The following is a 26216-nucleotide window of genomic DNA, read 5'->3' as shown; positions in this document are numbered from 1 at the left end:
AGGGCAGAGTAGAGCTGCTCCGACACCCAGGGAGTCAACAGGAAAAGGCCTCCTACCACACAGAGCCACCTTGTCCCACAGCTGCTCAACCAGACGCTGGAAACCCACAGCAAGAAGCAAGCCCCCGACTCCACTGCACGACTGTCCCGAGCACTGCTTTGGTTTACAGACGTCGGGGGACGTGGAGGGACATATGCCCAGGGCCCTCCAAGCACCAGAAGAGGCCTCCAGGGTGAGCTGAGCTGAGAGTAGGGACTGTGCCCATTTGGCATCTGGGCTGGGCTGAAGGTCTCTTCCTCAAGAGGCCACTGAGCGTGGGTCTGGAGGAGAGATCCAGGCCAGCTGGCCTGGGCTCCACAGTTCCACTCTGCGAAGGCTCGGCCACTCCACGGCCCCCCGCTCCAGGGCTGCAGAGCACGCAGGCACTTTTTCCACCAATACCAGCTCGATCGGTATGCAAGGCCCTCTGCTGGGCTGCTATGAGGCTGTAGGAAGACCATAGGCTCCTGCTCTCCAAGAGCTCACAGTCTACTTGGGGAGAGACAATGCACACACCCTGGAGAGGCACAGAGTGGGGAGGGGCCGGGGGAGGCAGAGGACACGCAGCAGTCAGACCTGCTTCCATGGGGAGGGCCTGGAGCGAGCCTGCAAAGAAGGGCTGATCCTGGAGACGCAGGGAGGGCAGTGGGGAGGCGAGCGGCTGCAGGAGGTGGGGCGCCGGCACTAAGATCCCCTCCACGCCCCGCCGGCCTGACCACCACCCCTTTGCACACCCACTGGAACCCATCACCAAGGACCAAGAGCACAGCTTGTCCTTACAAGCTTCCCCCAAGCACAGAGGCTGGAGTGCATTCGAAATGATGTCACCATTTAAGAAAAGAGAAGCCACCCACCCCTGCCCACGGCCACCTTCCCATCTTCCCCAGGCCTCCACCTGCCCCAGGCTTCTGCGGGCCGAGAGCAGTAGGAAAGCCCTGCCTGCCGGCTGCCGCATCACCCCCGGCAGTGGTGTGTGGCAGAAGCATGCTAGGACGGGACGGCGCGCTCGGCATGGGATGGACCAGCCTCTGCCCTCACGACAGGCCCCAGAGGTGGGCAGGGTGGCCAGTGCTCGGAATGTGCCCTCTCCGTCAGGCAGCCCACAGTGCAGCCCCCGGGCCCGGACGGGCCCAGGGCACGGGGACTTGTGTAGTGTGGGTGCGCCTGGCGGAAGCTCCTTAGGCACTGACACAACACACCACACTTAACGCTAGGAAAAGCTGGCACTTTTTATTAACAGTAGGTGACTAATAAATACATTACGGCAGCCAATAAATTATTACATTAACTAGAGATTTATTAAACCAACAAGTCACTCTTCATACAAAATTACAGTTAATATGGGGTGGGTGGCTGCGGCGGGGCTGGGAGGTGGGACGGCTGCACCGAAGGGAAGGCTTGCTAAGGAGGGAGAGGGCGCCTGAGCTCATCCCTGCCTGGGGTGGGGGAGGGGAGCAGACAGGCCACGGCAGGGTGGGGAGAGGGCACGGGTGGGGGCAGAGGACACCCGCGGTGGGGCCAAGCCAGGGGACAGGGCAGAACCAGCAGGGTCGAGGAGACCAGGAGGTGAAGGCTGCAGGGAGACAGCAGATGGGGGGGAGGGGGTGGCGGAGAGGCGAGGAGGGATGCGCCACAGGAGCAGGGGTGCACCAGAGCTGTGGGCTCTGCTGGGAAAGGGGTGTGGGTTCATGCTGGTGGTCTTGGTGCACTGGGCCTGGGGATGAAAGCTTCCCTTCCAGAGACACCCCCTCTCCCACCCAGAGGGCCTAGGACTTTGGACTGGTGGGGGAGCCTCAACCTGCCCCTCCCCCAACAGGGGCCTTCATCTGCCTGGGGTGGGGTCTGTCTGGAGCCCCCAGAGGGAAGGCCCTCTATGCTCTCTGGGCAGGCTGGGTTCAGGACTCACGTCACTTGGGAGTGGAGAGCGGGGAGCCCGACCAACACCGCACGGCAGCAGCTCCCACCTTGGCCCTGTTCCCTGGTCTGCCCATTGTGTCTTCTCCACTGCCTGGGGCTGCTGGGACCCTTTACTCGGTAGGCTTGTGGCCTGACATGGGGGAACCCTCTGGGTGCTGCTTGCCTTCGGGACCCCAGATGGAATCTCCGGTGGTCACGGAGCCAGAGCCTCCGGCCTCAGTTCCTGGGAACTGCCAGGTTGCACCTGAAGGTTTCCAGAAGGCTCAGAGAAGAGCAGGTGCAGCCGGAGAGGCTTTGTGCTCCAGGCTTCATAAAAAGGGGGCTGGGATGGCCACTGCCTGGCCTGGAGGAAAGACACGGAGGCCCGGATTGTGGTGGATTTACTTACGAGAGGCGTGAAGAGTGTACTAGGGCAGACAGAGATGAAAGGGGAGGAGTCGGGGAGGATGCAGGCCAGAGATGAGGAAGAACTTGCAGCGTCACCGAGGGGATAGAAACTGTCCGTGTTAGGTGGGAGCAGGGGATAGTCCCCCTGCAGGGTTCACCCTGGCAGAAGGGAAGGGCTGGGGTGGGAGGACTCCTAGGCCCTCCCCTTCCTGTCAGTAGGTTACAGACAGCCTGGTTAGGGGGGCTCTGGGTGGGGAGGGCACTTGTGGCTACTGCCTGCCCGGGTAGACCCACTGGTGCCCAGTGCAGTCACGGAGGGCAGGGGGCCTCCGGTTCCCACCAGTGGGCATGGAGCTGGGCTGGGCGAGAGGCTGGGAGGCAGAGCTGCCTCCTGGCACCAGATATGGTGGTGGTCTTCTGCTTACTGCCCTGGGGTGGGAGCATGTAGCCACAGGCCCTCAGGCTCTGCTGGGGCCAGGGGGGGAAGAAAGGGCGAGGGCCCCGGGCATCGAGGGCCTCTATAGAAGGTAGCCATGGAACCCAGAACATCCAAGCTGCTGGCGAGGGGCCCAGAGCTGTGCTCTCTGCTCAGGCTGGGGGAGACCACAGCCTCCTCAGGCCACGGTCCACAGGCTCAACAGAGGCCCTCCCTGGGCCTCGGGCACACCCCTCCAGTCAGGCCAGAGAGCCTGGGGGATTCTCTCCGTCCGCAGTGGGAAGGCCAACACCTGGCTCTTGTGAGGGCAGCGGCGCAGGCACAGGGCTGCCCCCAGGCATCTGGTCGGCAGGCACAATTCTCTTGGCAAAGTGTCCCTCCTAGAACTCAGTTTCCTCTTGGCCTATTGACTTAGAGCCACTCAGAGTTTACACCTGGCCCCTTCGGGGGCACACATGGGGCCACTGTGGATGAAGACACACCCACACCTGGTCACTCACAACGTCTTCCCCCCACATCCACGACGGAGCCAAACCCATGTCACTTAGTCGTTTCCCCCCGTGATGGAGCCACCAGTGATGACATGGATGACAGATGCAGTGGACAGGGAGGAATCTCGCCTTGGATACCCTCTCCTCAAGGGCTTACACTAGACAGCCAAGGACCTCCTCGGCAGGCCAGGGCGGGAGGGCGAGAGCAGCTCCAGAAACCGAGCAGGACAGAGCATCTGAGAGAAGAAAAGGCAGCCCAGGGGATGGAAGGGCAGGAAGGTCCCAAGCTATCAGCTCCTCCAGCTCCTAATGCCGCCTGGTGCCCTGGCCACTGTGGTTTGAGGGAGGCAGCTGGGCAAAGGCGAGCCCTGGGCTTGGAGGGCCAGTGACTTCCACCTCCAGGGTGATGGCCTTAGAGGTGGGGCTTGGCCAGCATCCCCGTTCTTGTCAGCTGTTTTTGAGTCTGGGGTCACAGGGCAGAGTTAGGGGCACAGCTCAGCTGGCCACACCCAGGGTGGTGATGCCAGGAAATAACTGCTGCGTCTTCAATGTTGGGCAGAATGGCCTCCATGGCCCTGGTGGCCCATGGCAGAAACAGAGGTTGTTGACTCCAGGAGCCTATCCTCTGCCACGACTGAGCACCTGGTACAAGGTATGGCACACAATGAGGCAAACGACACCCCGGTGCACCTGGGCCTGCAGGGCGGTTCCTGCAGCCTGGCTGATGTGACTCCCACAAGCCAGGGGCAGTAGAAAGAGGGCCAGGCCAGGGACAGGGCTCACCTGAGTGGCACCCATCCCTGCAGGCACTTGGCACTAAGGCAGGTTCCCTGGGTCTCCTGTGCCCCACCCAGAGCTCTGTGCCTGTTGGAAGCAGGAAGCCCAGAACTGCTGGCATGGGCTCTTCCTGGCTCCAGGGTGGCCAGTGGGCTACACTGGAGTCCAAGGGGTCCTGCCTGGTCCCAGGACTGAGCAGAGCCCAGAGTGGAGGTTGGCAGAGCAGAGGGCTTGGGGAGGGAGCCAGAGGCCTCTCAAGGGGCAGCCCTTTCCCCTCCCATGTCCAGCTCCCCAGGCAGAGACTGCCATATGAGCACGCAGAGCCTGTGTGGGGTGCGGGCTGGGGGCATCAGCCCACTGGAGGCATCCAGGAGTGATGGAAAGGTGTGTTGGTTCTGGCCTGGGACACCAGAAGGCATCCCACTCCTTTCTGTTCAGGGATCGGCAGCAAAGCCCCTCCAAGGGGTCCTAGGACTCTCTCTCCAGAGGAGGGGGCTGACGTGTTTGAGCCAGCCTGGGCCCCTTGCAGTGCACACGCCAAGGTGGTGCTCCCATCCATCTGCCCTCCTCTGCCCTGGGGGCTGGCAGGACACCAAAGGCTACAGACAGAATCTCTGGTTTCTTCACCAAGATAGAAGGAAGCTGGGGCACTGGCTGCAGGGGCTGTGTCCATACCTCCCCTGGGCCTCCCCAGCTACAGGACCCCCACCAAAAGGCCCCTGCCTGCCCTGATCGTTTGAGTTGGATTCACTCTGAACTGGAGAAGGAAAAGCACATCTACTTGCACTGAGGAGCCGCGGCCCGAGACCCGGGTGATGTGAGAATGTAGATGAGTCACCCTTGGGCCCCCACCCCAGTCAACACAGGAGCTGCTTCCCCTCAGCCTGCCCTCCCCTGCCATCTCCCACCTCTTTCTTGCCCTCTGTGCAGATGTGGGGCACGACCCCTCCCACCATCTACCCCGTGCCTTTGCCATAAGTCAGTCTCCAAGGCACTTCCGGGCCTGTGAGGAGGCAGGGGTAGGGTCCCCAGGAGGGCAATGGGAGCCCCAAGGGTGTGCAGGGAAGGATGGCCAGAGAAGGAAGGGCTCGCGCCAGGGCCTGAGATCCAGGGAGGGAGGAGGGGGGCCTGCGCCAAGGCCCAAGCCTTCACACCCACACGCAGTTGGCCTGGTTCCACCCTGGCTTTCGGTGACGGAGCTGCCCTTGACGAGAGAGACCCCAGGAAAAGGTGAGCAGTGGCTCCCACTGTCCCCGCCCCTCCCAGCACCCTGCACCAGGGCCACCCCCACCACCTGCACAACCCCAGATGACAGGAGGAGACCCTGGGACTTCAAGAATGAGTCACTGAGTATAGGGTGTGCCCATTCTGGGCCAAACGGTGGCCTTGGCCCCACCCCCCTCCCCCATAAAACACTCAGATGAAGTAGAGGTGAGTGAGCAGCGAGCGGCACGCAGGCGGTGAGCAATGACTCGGGCCCCGCGGACACTCAGCACCCCGCCCAGCCCCGGTGTTACCACGTGTCCTGATGTCTGGGGGTGGGTGGCCGGGGGAGGGTCCCCTCTTCCCCCCTCAGTGTCGGCTGCTGGTGCTTCTTTGTCAAATGTGGAGAGTGGTCTGAGAGGAGGCGGAGCTCTGGTTCCAGGGGAGGGTGGGCAGCAGGCCGGGCAGGGCAGTGGGCTGCTGGCCAGTGAGGCCAGGGCTCAGTAGAGGCCACAGCCCCGCAGGTTTTTGGCGATGATGACATCTGTCACAGCATCAAAGACAAACTGGATGTTGTTGGTGTCAGTGGCACAGGTGACGTGGGTATAGATCTCCTTGTGGGTCGACTTGTTCTTGCTCTCGTACTGGGCCTGGATGTAAGCCACGGCTTCTGTGAAGGCGCTGGGGCCTGCGGGAGAGGGGAGGAGCGGGTGAGGCCAGGCCCCCACCAGCGTGTCCATCAGGCCCTGGGCCAGGAAGCAGACACTGAGGGCCACTCAGTGACAACCCTGAAAGGAAGACCTAATGGGGAGGGAAATCTGACAGGTCAGCTCAGTTAATAGCAGGTCATGAAATCAGGCCAGCAGTCCACACCCAGTCTAAACATGAGGACAGAAATGAAACAGCCAACCTCACCGTGCCTCTGCTGTATTGAGGGTAAGCACTGTTTCATGAAACGCCCGTTTTCCTTTTGCATATGCACCTACTGACTCCCACAGCAAACGTTCCTTCTTACTGCGAGTCCAGCTCAGAGAAGTGTGAACCGCCCCCTAGGCAGGTGGCGCCGGCTGACGCACACCCCCCCAGGGAGGGCCTCTCCTGTCTGTGACCCTCGAGGTAGGCCGCGATGTCACCTCCCTTGGCCATTGCTGGGCAAGGTGGATAGAGACTGTGTGATGCCAGCTGCCTTGGCCTCCTTCTCCTCGCCCCTCCCTGTCCTCATGTTCACCAGCCAGGGGTGGAGGACTGTCTGGCTCGCTGACGTGCTGCCTTCCTCAAGGTGGGCCATGTTGCTCTCTTCCTGGGGGAGCCCAGAGAGAGGGTTTCTAGGACAGCAGCTGCTGTTCGGGGAGGAGCAGAACAGGACTCCTGGCTCTGCCGGAGCCTCCACATGCTCCAGGAAGCAGGGCCCGGGCCCAGGCAGGCAGTGATGACCTGCTGACGGAGGCAGGGAGAGGACTGGATTTTGGAGCCACAGCGCTACGCTGGGCGGCTGCTGTGCAAATCAGAAGCTTGGGAGTGGCATATCTGGAGGGGGGTCCCAGCCTCTGGAAGGTCTGCCAGACCACAGCTCTTTCCTAAATGTGGGCCGGAAGTGCAGGAGAGTCTCCTTGGGACATTCAGATATCACTCAGCCCCAAACCAGCCTTGGTGGCTGGCCCACCCAGCCTACTTCTGCTGCCCCAGAGGTCACAGCCCAGGTCAGCAGGGCGGGATCCACAGACCCCCATCTTCCAGCTAAGTGGAGGCTCACGCAGCCGTGAGGGGTGCCAAGCCCCCCCACCTCTTGGGGGCCTGTAGGGGCAGTCAGCTTGATCTTGAGGAAGCAGGAGACTGAGCTGTGATGCTTGTGGTTCCAAGGCACGGCCCCCAGGCCATTCTCGGGGAAGCCCCACAGGCACGCCCTGCTGGGCCTCTGTCTGCTCTTATGCTCTCCGGGCCCGGGGCTGGTCAGGCTGGGGATGCCCCATTTCTGGTCCCATTCACGGCTCTGGCCACCTGGAAGAGCCAATGGGCGCTTGGGCTATTTCAACCACCCTCGCTGCTCTGTGGGAGCCCCAGTGAGGGTGCCTTCCCCGGCTGCCCGCCTACCCCACAGTTAGGTAAACCCATGGTGACATTAACAGAGGTAGCCTGTGCCTCCTTAAGACCTTCCACAAGGTTACCCCACTGTTACCCCTAACTGGCCATTCGAGTCTCATAACTGCCCGTGTGGGAGGTGTCATTACAATACTTGTTAGTTAAAATCCTGGTTCGAATAATTGGAGCAGAGGTTTCGTGAGCACTTGCTAGCGGCCACACTGCCGTCCGTGAGCTCCTCTATGCTCCCAGCAAGTCTGAGGGCAGGGTGGACATCATCCCGATCATCCCCATCTCAGACATGAAAACTGGGACTCTGAGAGGTCATGTGACCTGCTTGAATGGCAGAGCTGGGGCATGAACCCTGGGCTGCCTGACTCAAAGCCCCCGATCTGAACCCCCTCATCACCCTGGTGTCGCCACCTTACTGATAATCTCTATTTATAGATGATCAAGCTGAGGCTCCAAGAAGCTGCTGGGACCACACAGCTCGTAAGCAGCAGAGTCAGAATTGCAACCCTGCTTCCCCCGAGCAGGAGGGCCCAGCTGGCTGCCTGGCCCCCTTACTACAGCACCTTCTCGGGTGGAGAGGCCCGTCTCTGGTTTTCTACTGGATTCCCCGTGGTGGAATCTGGTGCATCCGCAGAGTGCGGTAAAAGTGTTCTGAGCTTGGAAAAGGGGCCTGCTCCCTCAGGAATTTCTGCTGTCCCTGCGGGGTTGGGAGTCTACCTGTGTACTCAGGAAAGCAGATGGTTAGCGGGGACTTCTTGATCTTCTCTTCAAATATGTCCTTCTTGTTAAGAAACAGGATGATGGACGTGTCTGTGAACCATTTGTTGTTGCAGATGCTGTCGAAAAGCTTCAGGGATTCGTGCATGCGGTTCTGCAACAGAGCGGAGAGGCAAGTGAGGGCTGGCAGCACCCGGGGCCCCGACCCACCGCGGCTGCCGACACAGCGGGACAAGCAAAGGACAGGTCCACCAACGCGGCTGAACGCATCACCAAGGGACGGAGACGGGGGACCCACAAGGACAAACGGGATGTGGTTCCTGCTTCATTCCACACACAGACAGGGTGGGGTGGAGTGGGGTGGGCAGGATGTGGAATGCTGCCCCCACCCCCCGCCAAGAGGGCTGACCCAGGGTGGGGGCAGCAAGGTCACTGGAAGGACTCTGGCTCATGGAGAGGACATGCACCATGCACGCAGGGGCGGGTGGGGCCGCACCACCATCCAACACGTCTACGCAGAACCGCGGGCCATGCAGATTTCTCTACCCGGGTCTCATTGGGTTTTGCCAGCCGGGGTGGGAGGGTGCACGCATTCAGAAGGGAGACATTAACCGAGGACTAAGATCCTCGAATTAATCCAGAGTTGGAAGCAGACACCAGGGGGACAGCATCTGGGGGGGTGATCTTGCTGTGGCCTTGATGTGGTTGGGGGACTGGGCTGGTTGGCTGGGCCATGGCTGGGCTGGGGGCGGCTCTGGTGAGCTGGTTTCTCAGTAGAGGGGCTGGAGGAACCCCAAGATGAAACCCAGCAAAACAGATTAAAACAGAGAGGAAGATAAAAACCCAGCAGAAACTATGAGAGAAAGAGAGAGAAAAAACCCGAAAAATTGGTTCAACCAGTCTGGGACCAGGAAGTCAAGGCCAGTCCACTTGAGGCCCTGTGCAGGCTCAAAGAGGCCACGGCTGCCCCGTGACTGTGCACTGCGTGGCTGGAGCTGGAAGGTGGGTGGAAAGGACCAACCTGAGCCGAGTGGCTGGTGAGGAGTGTGGGACACAAGAGTGGACAGGGCAGACAGTCACAGCAAAGTCACCCGTGGCGCCCCGAGAACCTGCTGCTTTCAACTCTTAGCTGATAGTTCCGACTGGAGGGAGGTGCTTCATACCTGCCCAGCCTGGAGGGTCTCTCAGACTCTGCTCATGGTTTTGGCCTTGGTTTGGCAAGTTAAGGCCCTGCAGGCGGTGGTGATGGATGTGGTGGTGGTGAAGTTGTGGCAAGCTGAGGCCCAGTGCCGCTGGAGCCACAGGCCTGAGGTACAAGGACAGGATGAGGCCCTTGGGGTCCCAGGGCGAGGTGGGCAGGGTGGCTGGTGGTAGGCAAGCAGCCATGAGCCCCAGGGCTCCTGGCCGAGCTCCAGGAGCCGCCTTTGTCTTGGCAGCCCCAACACGCGCCCCAGGCCGGGGCGGGAAGCGCAGGGCTAGAGAGGAAGTCTGAGGACCAGGACTGATCAGCGGGGCCTTCCTCTTGCCTCCTGGGGGCAGAGCATCTGTATCCCAGAACGTGTCCTTTAGCCGTGTGCCTGGACAGAAGAGCCAGACGACTGCCGCTTACTGAGTGGAGGCCTGAGCACAGGCACTCCTGCAGCTCCGAGCCCAGCAGTCCTCACAGCCGCCACGGCCCTTCCACGGGGGAGGAAGCGGAGGCCGGGAGAGGGTGGACAGCGGCAGAGGCAGCACTGGGCCCTGGGCCAGATCCGTCGGCTCCCCGGCTGCCCAACGCCGCCACGTGTCCTGGACACTCAGACGTTTGCTTAGTTCTGCAGTGACGATGTTGTTCTTGTTGCCACCGTGGCAACGAGCTTTGTGGGCTGTTGTGAAGCCAATTCCCGTCCCTGGAGGGGCTGCTGCTCTTTCCTGGGCTGCGTAGGTGGCCCGCTTTGGGGTGGAAAGGGCCTCAGGAGGAGCCTGTCCTGGCCCATGTGCCTTTGTTTCCCCAAGGTCCTCTGCTCCAGCCCTCGTGAAGAAGGACAAGGGAAACTGGAGCAGGATGGAGGTGGGGAAGGTGAGAGAGGAACAGTAAGGCAGGAAGGCGTGAGGAAGGCGGAGGAGCCCAGAGGGAAAGCATCCCAGGACGTGGGCCCTGCTCAGAGCAACGGCTGGAGAGCACCTGCAGAGGGCCTGGGACTTGGTTTGAGCTGTCTGCAGGCCTGGCAGGACAGGTCCCAGGTGAGAGGTCTGCCCAGTGAGAAGGGTCCCTCCACCCTCTTTGAAACCCATGGTTGGATCAGCGTCGCACTCAAGGCACAGCCCTGCTTCCCACTCCCAGGTGATACAGGAGAAAACATGAGCCAAGAGGAGCGCAGACCACACAGGAGGCCAAGTGGACCATGAACAGTGGCCGGAAAAGCAGTCGACCAATGGAAGAGTGAAAGATGTGCCTGCCAGGGCAGTCCCTGGGTGCCGACGCATTGTTGGGGGCAGCCAGGGGCCGGCCTGGGCTTTGGGTGGTCAGTGAGTCCAGGTACAAACATGACCCAGGGCATGAGTCTACTCCCACCCCACCCTCCACTCCGGGTGACCCTTGGATGCCACAGCCTGCAGAGGCCACCAAGAACGATGACAGTTTCACCAGAAAGAACTGCACAGTTGAGGCCACCCAGAGCCTCCCCTGGGACAAGGCAGGGCTTGGGGGTCTTTGCTGAAGCCCAACTCAGGGGTGCAGCTGGGCCTGAAAGAGGAAGAGAAGGTGGACGAGCCAGGACGGGGTGCGAGTCCGACTCACCCACCCAGCCGGCAGCTCCAGCTCCCTGGATGCGCCGAAAGCCCCACGGCCGAGTGAGTCCCTCACGACGGCGGCGCCTCCTCCCCACAGCACTGCCCTCCGTGGCCCACACCCCACAGCCCATCAGACCCTTATGGAAGCCCCGTGGGACCAGCAGCCCAGGACGGATAAGGAAACAGACCAGAGAGAAGACAGACCTTGCTCAAGCCCCACCGCCAGCCCTCAGTGCTGCCTCTGAGAGGCCTGGGGCCAGGGTCTGTGTGCGCCAGACAGAGGCGCTGAAGAAGGCCAAGGGCGGGACCCCACAGGCCCGGAGCCCCACCCCGAGAGGTGCTGCGGGCTTGACTCTGGTGACCCTGTGGGTGCCCCACTCCAATAACCAGCTTCCGTGACAGGGCCCTGCAGACAGGCCCACCGCCCTGTGGGCTGCAGCCCAGACGGGGCCGGCTCAGTGGACCCCGAGTTCAGGACAGTCCCAGTGACGGTACAACCACCAAGTCGGCGCTGCTGTGCCAGAAACTGTTCCAAGTACGTCCCGTGATTCCCTCAGTTCATCGCTCACAGCCCCAAAAGGTAGGGACGGCTATCGCCCCCTGTGACAGACACAGCAACTGAGGCAGAGAGGGTGCTGCCTGAACTGGGCAGCACGCCAGCACTCGGCCCAGAGAAGGGCAGCCCTCTCTCCAGGTAAGCACCCCTTTGAAGCCAGGCTGGCAGCTCTCTGAGGCCCCAGACAGAATGACTCATTGATGGCAGGTGGGAACCCAGGCTCGTGTCCTCCAAGGAGGGGCCCAGCGCCCCAGTCGTCACTTACCAGCATGCCACACGCCCGGCTGCCCTTCCCGCTGCCAGGCCCACAGGCCTCTGCTGGAGAAGCCCGGCTGGCACTCGGGGGGGCTGTCAGGGCTAAGAACTGCTAATTCTGTCTCAGGTGCATGCCTGCTTGGCTGCACCCTGGTTTCTTCTAGGGTTGGTTTAATGTGGCTCTGGCCTGACGACCTCTATGACTCTGCTGTTTACCGAAGATCCTCTCACTGACCAAGACCTGAAGTCTGTAGACGTTTGTGGTCAGTCTGCATACAGCCCCAGAGCCAGGGCGGCCCGTGGTGGCCTTTTCTGCACTGATATCATGAGCTATTTGCCCAGCAATATAGTCAAGAGAGAACGGGCATGGCCCACCCGACATTGGAACCTGGCTCCTGCAGCTGGCCCTGTCCCAGAGCCACCGTGGGCCACTGAGGCCAGTGCAGCAGGTCTTCCCAGTGCCCCCTCTGGCCAGGCGGGCCAGGGCCACTCACCGTGGTCTCGTCTTCGTGGAGCACCTGGTCATAGCCGCTGAGTGCGACGCAGAAGATGATGGCCGTGACGTCCTCGAAGCAGTGGATCCACTTCTTGCGTTCAGATCGTTGGCCCCCGACGTCGAACAGCCTGTGGGGAGACAGGGAAGCTGGGAGTAGTGGGCGGTGGGGCCCAGAGAGGTGGGGGACGCCAGGTCAAGCTGTGGGGCAGGAGGGGGAGGGGCCTGGGCACATGGCCTGAGCCTTCCCAGGAGCCCTGCTGACCACTGCCACCCAGCGGGCGGGGGCAGCCATCACTGCAGTCTGTCCCATGACTGGGCTGTGCTCACACAGAGTGACTCAAGGACCTGCCCTTGCATCTCAAGCATTTTCGTGAGGGATGCACCTCCGCTGGCCCCTGAGAAACGCCTCTGCAAGGCCCTCCTCGCAGGGTAACATGCACGTCCTGTTCCTGGCTTTTGAAGCATGTCCGTTCATGCCTGTGGTCTGAGCAATGTCCAAACCAGCTGGGGAGGGAGGCAGGCAGGCACTGTCACCTGTTACATGAAGGAAAGTGAGGCCTCTAGGGGTTAAATGCCCAGGGTGCTGGTGAGAGCAGGCCTGGTAGAGCCGGGGTCTGACCCAGGTCTGTCTGTAGACAAAGCCTCTTAGTTCTGCTCTGTGCCACCTCTCCCTGCAGAGGGCTGCCTGCCTCTCCCCATCTCAGACGCCATCCTCCAGGGGGCAGGAGGGCTGTGAGAAGAGACCGTGGGCAGGTGGGGCGGACGTCCTGGAAGTAGGAGGTCAGTCTCTCAGCCCAGCGCCCTCAGTCAAGGTCTGCAGCCTCCCAGGCCTGGGAAGCCTGGGGCACACAGCTGCCGGTGTGGTTGGCCCTGACCCCGTGTGCACAGAGACCCTGGGCCCTCCAGGCAGAGGAGGGCAGCCCAGGCACAGACCAGAGTGGGCTTGGAGGAGGAGACAGGTCTGCTTCCGCTGCTGTCCCGCCTCCCTTGGCTCCTGCTTCCCCATCTGAAATACAGGCCGTTGGCCGATGGATGGCCTCGGGGCCCCCTCCACATGCTTACTCTCGGACTCTGCCTGTGGGCAGCGCCGAGCCCAGGAGCCCACCCTGTGCCCCAAGGGGAGAGTGGCAGAAACTGAGGCCACTAGGAGGCAGGAGGCAGCTTGCGGGGGCCGCCTGCCCACTGCTGCACTCTAGGTTCAGGAGAGGTCGGGAAGCCCCCCGCGCCCAGTGTGGCTCCCATGGCCCCGCAGAGAGGCTGCCCATGGGCCCAAGGCCTGGGGACAGAACCTCGGCCCCTCACTCTGCACAGGAGCAGGGGCTGGGGAGGTGGGTGGCAAGCGGTCTGGCATCCAGCCCTCCTGGGCAGGCCAGGGGCCAGGAATGGGGCCTTACACTCTCTACCTGCCCGCAGTCCCTGCCCTCCTGGCCGCTCCTGCTCTACCCAACACCCTGAACCACACCTGAAGGCAGGTGGGGGCAGAACAGGGCCTCCCAGGCCTCAGTGCATGAAGTTACCCCACGTGGGGACACAGCCCACCAGCAGAGCCTGAGAAGTCCAGCCTCACACCTCAGGCCCTGTTCTGAGGTGCTCAGAGCCCCTGGGCTTGGGGCAGCCTTGCTCGTCCCAGGCCTCAGTTTCCCCATATGTACCAGGGGAGGGTGGGTCAGCTGATCCCTAAGCCCCTTCCAGATCTGGGATTACGTGGGTCCCCAGGGTGTCACAGATATGGCTTGGGCTTACCCATCCTCATTCCTCACCCCTCCCTACAAGGTGGCCTTGCGGGGGCCACCTGGGTGATCCGCCCCCTCCTCTTCCTCCTCATAAGTCACCCAGAGACAGGCCCCCCCTCCTTTGTCCCTTTAACCCTCCCTGCTCCTCAGAGCTCTACTCTCCAGGACTCCTCTTCCAGGAAGCCTCCCTGCTCACCCCAGCCCCTGCCCTTGGTGAAAACAAACATAGAGACAGATATGACCCCTTCTCATGCCTAACTCCTGTCCCAGCATGAAAGCTCCCCGAGGCAGGGCGATATCTGGGGGCTCCAGATGAGCTGAGGCCGAAAGGCTGCATCCGCCACCTCCTGGCGCCCGCCCCAGGGCTCGGCAGTCGCCTTGGGCCTCACCTGAAGTGAAGGTTCTTGAAGGTGAAGTGGGTTTCTACGATGCCGGTGGTTTTGACCCTGGTTCGGAGGATGTCCTGCTCGGTGGGCTGGTAGTCAGCGGCCCCGATCCGATCCAGGCTGTCCAGGTAGCTGGGATGGCAACACACAGGGACCATGGACCAGGTGCTGGGCACTGCCTGGGGCATGCTGGGCACCCGCTCACAGCCCTGTCCCGCCAGGGCCCCTGGAGAGCCACCAGTGGGATGATGGCACCACCTCGTCCAGGGCCGGGGGCAATGGGGTGGGATGGTGACAGGTGGGGAGCTTACGTCCTGGCCTCACATTCTCAGAGCATCTAATTCAGACCGAAAGGGGCTCTGTGCACAGTTCCAGGGACGCTGAGACAAGATGGGACTTTTCAACGAGACTAACATGTTTACCATGCCATTGTGACATTTCCTCATCTTAAAATAACAATGGCAGCAGTTAGGTTCTCTTCTCGACATGTGGGATCCTGTTTCTTCCTTAATAACCCAGTTAAATGTGCTATTTTATAGATTAAAAAAGAGAGCAATGAAAGTAGGTACCACGCCTGGCTGTCAGCAGGGCCTGAAGCCAGCCAGCAGGCTCGAGTGCACGCTCGGGCCAGGGCTCTGCAGCGCTTCCACGAGGCCCCGAGCCCCCACCCGCCTGACCCATACTTCCCTGGAGTTACCCAGGGCTCTGTGCGCATCCTCTCATTTGATGCCCTCGGAAGGGAGGCTCAGAGGCCACACAGCTGGGCAGTGGCCAGGCCTTGCTGGGGCCCAGGTCTCTGGCATGAGGGCTCTCCTCCCACGCCACCACTTGCCCTGGAGACAGGCCAGGCCTTTGCATGTCACCGTCCAGGCTAAGCACCCGGAAGGGCTTTGGGGTCTGTATGGGTTAGGTCTGAACCCAAGGCTATGGTGGGATCTGGGAAGCTAAGAAAGAGGGAGCGAGGCCAGGCCTGCGGGAAGATTCAGTCATCTATAGAGCCACCTGGGCCACCCACTCCTCTTGCCTGGGGGTGGGGAACTGCACACAGCCCATAGGGGAGGAGCCCTGAGTATCCGAGCCATGGGATGACGTGGGGTCCCAGGTTACAAGCGGAGGGGCCGCACTTTATCAACACTTGCCCCAGCACCTTCTGGGGGCCGGCTCCCTGGCTTGTGGACGTCTACAAGGCTGGGAAGAGTGGACGCCTTCACCAATGAGGGTGTCCACTGGAAACCCAATACCCCAGCCCTGGCTCCAATCCTTGTGAGAATCTTCCCCAAAGAAATAAAACCAAATGGTGGGTTCCCAGGCTCAGGGAGGGTAAGCCTGAATCATTGCTGGAAAGGGGACGCTGCTGGCATCTGAGCCTGGGCCTGCCTGATGCCAGAGCCAGTGCTCTTGAACAGGCTCCAGCCTCCTCTCCTCTGTGGAAGGACAGGACTGAGGCTCCAGAGCAGACCTGGAAGCTCCGGCCCCGTCAGAGCCCCTCCCAGGCCCGTGGGTGCGGGCTCTGGTCTCAGCCTGGAGAAGCCCCGCCTAGCACCTCGCAATCCTCCCAACCCCTCTGTGCAGGTCCCTTCCCCGTTCCCAGTGCCTCTGCTTAGAGCCGGTGCTGGTTTCAAAATGACCCCCTCCTGTCGTTTCCTGCTGGCCCCCAGGTCTGGGGAGCCTCTGGTCTTGGCCCTCCTATCCAAGCTCCTTTAGACAGACAAGCTGGCCCTCTGCCTGTGTGTGCCAGCCGAGTCTCACGCAGGGAGCTGTCCCCAGGAGGGAGGGCGAGCAAAGTGGAGTGTGCACCTACTGTAGGTTCCACCTACCCGCTGTCCCAGTGCTGGGACGCGGCAATGAACAAGACGACAAGCCTGACCTTCCTGGAGCCTCTCTTCGTGTGTGTGTCTGTGTGGGATAATTAACAGGGACCTAAGATACAGACCATGTCAGGAGGTGGTAGGTGTCAGGAGGACGGAATCAGGCTGTCAGGCTGGGGCGGCCAACGGGAGGCTGTTACTTGATACAGGATGGTTGGGGGTGCTTCTCAGCCAGGGTCACGGTCAAGTGGAGACGGAGGGGAGTGAGGGAGTGAGCCTCCTGGGGTGCAGCAGAAGGCCTCACAGGTACAGAGGCCTGGAGTGGGGGAGGTGGAGCGGGCGCCAGGAAGCATCAAGGATGGTGAGGTAGGAAGCATGGGTGGTGGGAGCAGGTAGCAGTGGGACTGGAGCAGGGTGATGGAGGCGAGGGTGGGGCCCAGCACACGGCCTGGGGGTCACTGTGAGGACTTGGTTTTTACTCTGAGATGGGAGCCCTGGAAGCTTCTGACCAGAAGAGCATTGGAAAATGGCTCTGCTCCTGTACAGAGAGCAGATGGGGAGGGAGGGGCAGGGAGCCCCTTAGGAGCTGTGGTAATCAGGTGACAGGTGGTGGCAGTCATGCCACAGTGGTAGCTGTGCAGGGATGAGAAGTGGGATGGGGGACGAGCCAGTGAAAGCCTCAGAGTGGCAGAGGAAGCTGCTCGTGGCAGGAGGGGCGCAGGCGGAGCAGGTACGGGGGAGCGAGGGGGCAGGAGTCCAGTTGGCAAGAATCAATTTGAGACGCACGAAGATGCCCAAATGGACACTGAGTAGGCAGAACTCAGGAGGGAGGGCTGGGCTGGCCATTTAAATTTGAGCATTGCCCGGATAGACGAGAAATCTAAAGCAATGAGGCTGGAGGTTACCAGGTGCTCAGTGTGGGCAGGAGAGGCTCAGGGGCTGCACTCAGGGCCTCCAGAGAGGCGACCAGCAGGAAGCGGTGAGGGGTCTGAGAAAGGGTGGCCAGTGAGGACATCTGAGGCCCAGGAGCTGAGTGGACGGTGCTGCAAGGAGGCGGCCAATGCTGCTGCGAGCTGCAGCCCCCGCAGGAAGCCTGACCACGGAAGGCTGAGCACAGGCCTGGGGCGCCCTTGCCAGTGCAGTCTCTGCAGGGCACAGGAGTGACGGCCTGGGGGTGGGATGCAGGGAGAAGGGGAGGGGAGAAGCTTGGACAGCAAGCACTGACTCTCAGTGGGGGACTGGGTTTGAGAAAAAGCAACCTGAAACGAACCACAGAACTGTCTTTACAGCCCCTGCTTGGCTGCGCTCGGGTTTCTGGGTTCCTGGGACCTGTCTCAGAGCCATCATTCAGATGGGAGAGGGGAGAGCCAGCCACTTCACAGAGGCCCAGGGCGCCCTGAGAGCGAGAGCCCACCCCGTCTTCCCCTCGGAGCCCTGTGCCCTCACCTGCAAAGTGAGAGGATTGGACCTTGGGGAGCCATTCGCAGTCTGAGATGTACGAGGCGCCCCCTGGAACCCTGTGACAGCCTGATTAGGCCTCCTGCTCCCTCCTATTGCAACTAATGCACTTTTAACTGTTTTATATGTTGGGCCCAGAAGACAAGATTGAGCCGATAACAACAACAGCAAAGCAAGTATGGACCAGAGAGTGTTTAGGGCCCTTCCGAACCCAACAGCCTGTGGGTTCCCTCCCCCGCCTGCGTGGAACCTGCCCCAGAGACAAGACACAGAAGACCCCACGGTGGGCGACACAGCAGAGTGCAGTACCATGATGTGGGCAGTGGGAAATTTCGAGGGAGGCGGGCAGAGGAGGAGAGGGGGAGAAGGAAGGCAGATTCCTCAGCTTACTTGGTGGGGAGTTGACAAATACTGACTCAAGCTTCTTATTTTAAGCTATAAAGGTAACCACCAGAAGAACTAAAAATAATCATCTAGCAAAACCCTGGGAGTGGACGTGGGGAAGAGAGGAGGCAGGAAGGAAAAAAGGAGGGAGGGAGGGAGGATGGAAGGAAAGAAGGAAGGGAGGGAGGAAGGAAGCGAGGGAGGGAGGGAGGAAGGAAGGAAGGGAGTGAGGATGGAAGGAAGGAAGAGAGGGAGGGAGGGAGGGAGGGAGGAAGGGAAGAAAGGAGAGAGGACAGGAGGGAGGAAGATGAGCCGAATTCAAGTTTCACAGCTGCAGGTGATTAAATACCCTTTAAAGTTGAGGGCTCAGGTTTTTTTGGACACCACTGGAACAAATAAATGGAAATAGTTCAAAGTAGGAGGAGGAAAGGCCTGGGAGGGGGAGTTTACTAGTAATTTTATGCATTTCTATATTGTTCAAAAATTTTTTGGGGTGACAGACAAGAAATAATGTACAACTGAAATTTCACAATGATGTAAACTATTATGAATCTCAATTAAAAAAATTGTTTTTGTAACGGATTCATGTTACAATTAGTTAAATGGGTAAAAATTTAGGTGGGGAGCATGATTTGATGCCAAGGGGCCCCAAGGGTAGTGGGGGGATGGGAAGGCCCTGGACTTGGGCCAGCAGCGGGCGGGGGGAGAGCAGCGAGGGGGGCTCTCTGGCCTGAATGGCTCAGGGGAAGACCCAGGTCTGCAATTTGAGTGCACACACAGCTGTGGATTTGAACCTCACTCCCCTGCCCACCAAGGTGCCCCTGGGGGCTCATCAGGGCCTGGGGCCCGGGTCGCTACCACGTGGGACACAGGACCGAAGCACTTGCCCCATGGACAATCCAGGCGTGCCGAAATGGGAAGACGCTCTGGCCTCTCTCAAGTCTCAAGCGTGTTAGCCGTCATCACGGCCAATGGAAACGTCCCAACACCCATTAGTGAATGCTGTTGTCTCGGCCCTGGCCTCCGGTACATCAGCATCAGGTAGATCAGGGCTTCTTAATTTTGGCACTATTGACGTTTTGGGGCCAGAGAAGTTTTTGTTGTGGGGGCCGTCCTGTGTACTGTGGGATGTTCAGCATCACCCCCGGCCTCTACCCACTAGACGCCTAGTCCCTAGTCAGCATAATCAAGAGTGTCTCCTAGGAGCAAAGTGGCCCCGGCTGAGCACACTGACTCAGCCAGCAGATCAGTGTCAGAGCACATGCATCCTAAGACAGCGAGTTTAAGCCCAGAGGCTCCCACTGAAAAGCTGGGCACAAGACTGCAAAATTGGGGTGCATTTCCTGAAAGCTGGGGTGCAATCCCAATGTCCTCAAGACGGAAAACATGTCCTCAATGAAGGAGAACCATGCCAGGGGTCTGGGGCCTCTGATCCAGGAGCCAAGGGCCTGTAACCTTACGACCTCAGAGTCACCTGGAGTGACGAAGCTGCAGCCCTGTGGTCCGGCTGTTGCAGGAAGGGCCCGCAGGCCGCCTCTGCCCTTCCTTTCAACCCTCTCTGGCTTCACTGAGCATCCTTCCACCCCTTCATCGCCTCTTCTTCCCTCCCCCTCTCTTCCCTTCTCCCCTTCTCACTTCTTTCCTTCCCCTTATTTAGTTATAACAGTATTAAAGTACGTTTGATTATTTATTATATTTATTGGATGGATTACATCGTCCTTATTTTTAATTTTAAAGATAGAGGAATCCAAAGTTTATTATTTTCTCTAAAATAAAACAAAATGGTGCCATATAAGTTATTTTCTGCCTATATGGCTCTTGATTTGTATTTATGGGGTCAGGGGTTCTCCAGGAAAAAAAAGTTGCCACACTGAAAACCCTCCTTCTGGGGGGCCAGGCCCTCTCCAGAGCAAGCAGGTGACGGCCGGCCCTACGGGTGCCTCCCCTCCCTCCCAGACACCTGCGGGAACATCCCACAGCAGCTCCCAGGCCGGCCCAGGGGCCCTCCACCCCCTCCCGCGCCTGCATCACTGCTGGCGCCTCCTGCCGGCACTCACTATTTGGCGGAGTCGTTGAGCTGATACTCCCGAGACCTGTTGAAGCACTCCTGGATTCCTGAGTCGCCCCAGAGTCGCATCATGGCGGAAAGCAGCTCTGCAGAGAAGGGCTCGGTGTCTTCCATCCGACTCACCACGTCACACACCATCTTGGCGTCGGCCTGTGAGGAGAGACGGATGGTGGCTTTGAGGCCTCACTGGGGACAGAAGCCCTGGCTGGGCACCTTCCAGGGCACAGGGACAACGGCTCAGCCCTTGGCCTGGTCAGGAGAAGCGGGCCACCAGCCGAACACGCCCACACCTGCAGCCCGTGCAGTCTGACTGCCAGGGCCCCGGGGGACGAGCGCTTCCAGGGCCGTCTGTCACAGGGTGGGTCCTAGAGCGGCAGCTCCCCACCAGGCCCCACGCAGCCTGAGGGGCTTCTGTGCACAGCAGGGCAGAGTGCGAGGGCTCTCTTCTCCGCCCCCCAACTCAACCAGAGCGGCTCTGCTTTCAACTCTTCGAAAACTGGGGTTTTGCATAATTTGTTGGTGGGGAGAAAACCACTGTTCTTGGCTAACGTTCTAATTTTCTATACTTCTCACCCAGGTGGAGTAAAGTGGGCAGAACTGGGCTAGATCAGGGAGCAGGGCATTTTGGTTCTGTGGGAATTCCAGTTAGCTGGGGCCCGGGCCCTAGAGGAGCTGTACCTTGGGTTTCGGGGGTTGGGGGTGAAGATGTTCGTTCTCGCTTCAGGTAAAAATGCCTGACATCCGTATTAAATCTTCAGAGCTTAGGCCCTTGGATGGCCCAAAGTTAAAACTTAATTTTATTAAGTTTTAGTTACTTATTTGCCCTTGACCTTTGGCCTGCCTTTCCCTGGAGGCTGGGGGAGTCCAGACGAGAAGAGTCGGGAATGTGTAACGAGATAGGGAGGCCACCCTTTCTCTGCCTCCTGCCCTTCCCCCCTGGGTGGGGGGGTGTAATGTGCACACACATGGAGGCCGGGACTCGGCTGGAACGGCATAAAAGCGTTCCATAGTTAACGGGTACTTTCCCTGTTCCCCTCATCTTTGATACCAAACAGGGTCACCCCGTTTCAAAGGCTGCCATCAAATACACGTAACACGAAAGCCAGGAAGGTAATGGTCTTTGAGGCTCCTGGAGAAGTCACAGGCTTCACCATCACTAGCACCTTGCACAGGCATGTGGCACCTTACAGTTTCCAAAGGACGCTCCTGTGCACACACGCAGCTTCCTTAGAATTTCACAACCACCTCCCGAGGGAGCTGTAGGAGCTGTGGGAAAGGCTGAACCCCTGGCCATGACGAGAAATGATTGCTGTTTTAAGGGACTGAGTTAGGGGAAGCTTGTTAGATGGTACCGTTGTGGCAATAACTAACTAGCACAGTGGTCACTGTGCCACTATCCTCATTTTACAGGTCGAGAAGCTGAGGGTCAGAGAGAGGCAGGCCCTCACCTACAGTCACAGGTCGTAAGTGGCAGGGCTGGGGCTCCAGATCAGAAGCCTCTGACTCCAAGACCAGCCTCTGTGATGAGACCCCCCATGGCACTGACAGCAGTCGCTGACTACAGCAAACGATGCTGATGGAGGGAGGGGTCCACACAGAGGGGGACGTGCATTAACCAGAAGGTCCGTGCTCCATCTCAGATGACCGCTGCTTTTAACGTCCAGGTTGGAGCAGGTGAGTGTGCAACAGAGCTGCTGCGGAGCCCGTGCACACACTGGGGGCTGCCCGAAGGCTGCCTCCAGAGGGCCCTGCAGAGGGAGGGCTCCTGCCTCTGCCCCTGGGCTGCTCCAGACTGCAAAGTTTGGGAGTTAGAGCCCAGGACAGACAGGAGTTGGTGGGCAAATACCCTGATTTCCTTGCCCTCACAGGGAGATGATTCTGAGATGTCTTGGAGTGTCTCAGAGGATCACAAGGGGGCCTGAGCCCCAGCTGCCCAAAGCTGCAGCCCACCCATTACTGCCTCCTTTATCCCTTACTCTTTCCCTCCCTTCCCCGTGTCATGTCCCCCTCCCTCGGTGCCTACTGAAATGACCTCCCACATAAACTCCTTGTCTCACCCAAATCCTTGTCTCAGGGTTGGCTCCTAGAGGAACCCAAACCAGGACAACACGGTGCCTGTCTGAGCCCAGGCCCCAGGCAAACTTGTCTGCTGAGTCTTCACATAATTCTCTGCGTGACAGGGCCTTGCTCAGACCACTGTTGTGACCCAAAAGCCAGAAGACAGCCACCCACGTGGGCCCTCTGGCATGCAATCCCCCAGTGGGCGCTGAAGAACACCTCTGCCTTGTGGCCACTGCCCACCCCAGGCACCATGGTCCACCTGCTGGGCACTGGAGCATCCCAGTGACAGTGAAACAGGTGCAGGTGGGAGCGCAAGGCCAGGCGAGGAGGGGGCATGGGAGCGTGCTGGACCCCTCACGTCCAGAAGCCCAGTCCAGCGGGGCCCAGGCCAGCTTCCCGTCCAGGTCAGGGGCCTGGGAAGGCAGGTGAGGGAAGCCCAGGCCTAGAAGGGGGGATGAGGCAGCTGTTGGGCACATGATCCATGCTGGGCCTACTGTGGTCCTTCCTTGGGAGTTTTCAGTGGGGTGAGCTTAAGAGGACATGTCCCACACTCAGTGGTGTCATCAAGACCATGTCCCACTCATGGAGAAGCCCCTAGGAAAGAAGCTACCAGAAAGAAGCAGGAAAGCATCAAAGTGTTCAGGCCCCCTCACCCTCTCTGTGGCCTGGCCCCTTATACAAACCAGGCCCCAGACAGCACTCGGGGAGGCAGACCCAGGGGGCAGAGTGGGCCCTAGTGGGTCTACCTGGGCTGGACCGTTGGTGCCAGCACTCCTGGGACCTGTCCTCCAGCCATCTTCCCCCGGTTTCAGCCAGCACGGGCTGGGGCCCATGGTGGGACGGGGCCCTGGTGGGGGCCAGGAGTGAGGCCTGCCAGGCCCGCCTTCTCCCTGACCTCTCGGGCCCTCCAGAATCGGGGTCTTTTATTCATGGGCACAGTAATTATCACTACACCATTACTCCATTCTCAAGCCCTTTTGACCCCCCAGCCATCTGATGGAGCCGGAGGAGAGACAGATGCCCCAGCCCCCCGTGGCACGGAAGTGAGTGGGAGCAGCTAAAAATCTGTAGGTGTTCTTTGGGGTGGGACAGACACAAAGCAAAGGAGGTCAGCGCCCGGAAGACTTGTGGCTGATGACAAAAGTTTCTGTACGAAGGTCCGTGGGGCCAAAGCCTCCGCGGGGTCTCTTCCAGGATTGAGCTATCTGCTCCGCAGCTGTTTACGCGTCAGCCTGCCTACTGCATGAGGTGCAGGAGGCTCTGGCGGCCGTGTCCCCCCAACTGCCTGGCCCGGGAGGAGGCTACAGCTGGCCAGGAGGCTAGCAGGCCGGGACCACACGCTGGCCAGACCCAGCTTCCTGGGGACAGTGTCCCATAGACCTCAGCTCTCTGTTTCCTGAGTCACCCTCAGCTGACCTGGAGGGCTGCGCACCGACAGAGCCTGGCCTCCAGGGTTCCGGGCCTCGGAGATGAGTTTCTTCAGCCTCTGAGCCTACCCTGGGGGCAGCGACCTGGGAAGCTGGCCCTGGGGCCTGAGCGTGGGGTGCCTTAGGCAGATGGTGACTCAGGGGGGTGAGGGGTGTGCATGCTCCACCTGGGGCTAAAAATAGGCCCGTGAGCCAGAGGCCGAGGTGCTGACGCTGCTCTGCCCGACGCCTGGGCGACCTGGGGAAGGCCTGTCCTTCCCTGGCTCAGTGGGCTGTCCCATCTGTGGGACGTGGCAGTGAACCTGGCCGGACCGTCCCAAACTTCCTCCTTCAGGACCACCTTCACGGTTTCTGCTCCATCAGGGAGAAGGGAGTCAGGACCAGGGTGGTGGGCAGAGCGAGACTGCCTGCTGGATGACAGACCCTCCAATCTGGGCGCCTGAGAGCCACAGCGAGGGTGTGAGTTATAAGCCATGGGCCTCCACAAAGCCACTCTGGACTCCCATGTTGGCTCCTGTGTGCCTGACCTGGAATTCTGTGTATCCCATTCCAGCAGGACGTACTGCTCAGCCCGGGGAAGGCTGGACTCGACGGTTTCCCAGGAAGTCACCAGTGGACAGCCTGGAAGTCTGGGCTCTCCCCCCAGCTCCACATCACCGAGGTGTGGTGGTGGCACAGGGCCCGTCCTGTGCTGGCAGCGCCCCGCCCGCCCCTGCTGCTCAGACTCAAAGACTAGGAGCCATCCTCGGTTTTGCCGCTTCCCTCCCATGTCCTGTGTGTGGTGCTTTTTCTCTCAAATCTGTTTCCCATCAGTCCGCTTCTCCCATCTCCCCTCGCATATCCCCGAGTCCAAGCCCGTGCCGTCTTTTTCCCGGCTGCCCCTCGTCCCCTCCCCAGGGCTCCCTGCCTCCCTTGCTTCTCACCAGTCTGTTCCCCACATAGCAGCCTGCAGGAGACGGTGAATTTCCTCCTAACATCACGTTTCCTCTTCTCTCTTAGAAAAAGAACCCCCAAATTTTAACTGGATACACTGATATCCAACCACAAGCTTACATTTCCTAATTTTTCTTGCAGCTAGGTGTGACCAAGTGAAAGTTCTACTCAATGAAAAGTAAGCCAAAGTTTAGTGAGGTCTTTGGAAAAGTCTTTTTAAAGGGAGGTTGAACCCTTTTTCTCTCACTTCCTCCTTCCTAACGCCTGGAACTTGGATGTGATGGTTGGAGCTCCAGCAGCCAACCTCGATCATGAAGACAAGGTCTACACCCTAGGGATCATGGAACGGTGATCTGAAAACAGCCTAGGTCATTGACAACTTTGTGGACACTCCATACCATCTACATTTAAAATAAATGTCTATCCTATGTAAGTCATTATTTCCAGGTCTCAGATATTCAGTCAAACCCAATCCTAATGGATATACTAATTCTTCCCGTTTAAACCCTTTCAATAGCTTCCCTTCATTCCTAAATCCCAAACTCCTTCCCTTGGCCTCCAAAGCCCCTGCCTGTCTCTGTCCTAACCTCCTCCCACCTTTCCCTCTCAAGGCGCTCGGAACACAGCCCTTCTTGCTGCTCCCCAAGTAAGCCAGCGTGATCTCAGCTCAGGGTGCTCCGTCTGCCCGGATCCTCCTTGACCTGGCTCTTCCCTGTCTCAAGTGTCACTGTGTCTGGGAAGCCATCCTCGATGCCCCCAGGCAGTCTGCCCCCACAGTGCACTGCCCACACCATGTCACAGCTGGTGCTGCGGGTGCCTGCCCCTCAGGTGCCAAGTCTCACCCTGCCCGGGTCTCGCCCAGTGCTTTGTGAACAGCTGGTGCTCAGCGGCACCTGTGGGATGGATCCCTTGGCACTTTAATACCAGGCATGGCCCCCATTTCTCACTTCATTCTGTCTGTCTCCCGACTCTTTTCACCTTGTCCATTTCAACGCTATTTGCACCTAACTTAATCATGACAGCGCCTCTCCCAGGTGGCCATCCTGTTTCACAGACGGGAGACCGAGGCTCAGAGGTGAGGTAACTTGCTCAAGATCACGCAGCTAGTAAGTAGGAGAGCTTGGACCTGAGGCTACCCTCTCTACTGTGCTCCAGCCAGCAGCCCTGGAATTGCATCTCAGACCATGCCTGGCCGCCTGAGGCCAGAGCTGAGGACTCACCTGTGCCCAGCCCAGCCCCCTGAGCAGAGGGGAGGGAGACGGGTAGGAAGGGTCAGGCTTGGCGGGAAGGGGGGTCTTGCCAGTACACCACGGAGGACTGTGGGGATGCCAGGCTGGACCCAGCCCTGTGGTGCCAGGCTCAGCAAGCCATGAACAGGGCCAGAGGAGGCCCTTGTCCCTTTGCCTGCCTGCCTGCCTTCGGGGACCGAGGGCACGGGGCTCACACGGGGCCTGAACTTTCTGTCCTGGTCTCCTTCTGGGACAGTGGCGCCCCCACACTTTCTAACACCGTTCCCCTGCTACAGCCCCATGGCACTGCTGCCTCTTGCTGGTCAGAGCATGCCCCACTGTCTGGGCAACATGAGGTAGGACAGACACACGCAGGGACTCAGGCAGACTCAGGAGGCCTGACTTATGGCGTTTTACTCAGTGGAGATGCTGGGGCTAACTTCCCCAGAAAACACTCGCTGCCACCCAGGCCGTGCCACAGGAGAGATGGCTGCCACCAGCTTCAAGGGGCAGAGCAGGGCCTGCCCCAACCCTCTGCTCAATCCTCTCCATCACATGGCTTCCATCCCCTTGTTTTCTGGCAGCAGAGCCC

General features: G+C 59.8%; 1 protein-coding gene across 3 annotated transcripts in view; it reads right to left on the bottom strand.

Annotated features, from left to right (window-relative positions):
- Positions 1-26216, bottom strand: part of GNAO1 (G protein subunit alpha o1) — a 169765-nt gene that overhangs the window by 8667 nt on the left and 134882 nt on the right. For 2 of the 3 annotated variants that reach the window (XM_023637021.2, XM_003364588.5), the window contains exons 4-6: positions 19964-20124; positions 14260-14388; positions 12136-12265 (exon numbers count right to left, since the gene is read on the bottom strand). In XM_023637021.2, coding sequence (XP_023492789.1) covers positions 12136-12265; positions 14260-14388; positions 19964-20124 — 420 coding nt within the window. Of the gene's footprint in view, positions 1-1243; positions 5939-8058; positions 8213-12135; positions 12266-14259; positions 14389-19963; positions 20125-26216 lie in introns of those variants that run through there. The other variant, XM_001492396.6, reaches the window with a different exon arrangement.

Source organism: Equus caballus, chromosome 3, assembly GCF_041296265.1.
Source record: "Equus caballus isolate H_3958 breed thoroughbred chromosome 3, TB-T2T, whole genome shotgun sequence".
NCBI lineage: Eukaryota > Metazoa > Chordata > Mammalia > Perissodactyla > Equidae > Equus > Equus caballus.
The sequence above is the reverse complement of the archived record's forward strand: the minus strand, read 5'-3'. Positions and strand labels throughout refer to the sequence as shown.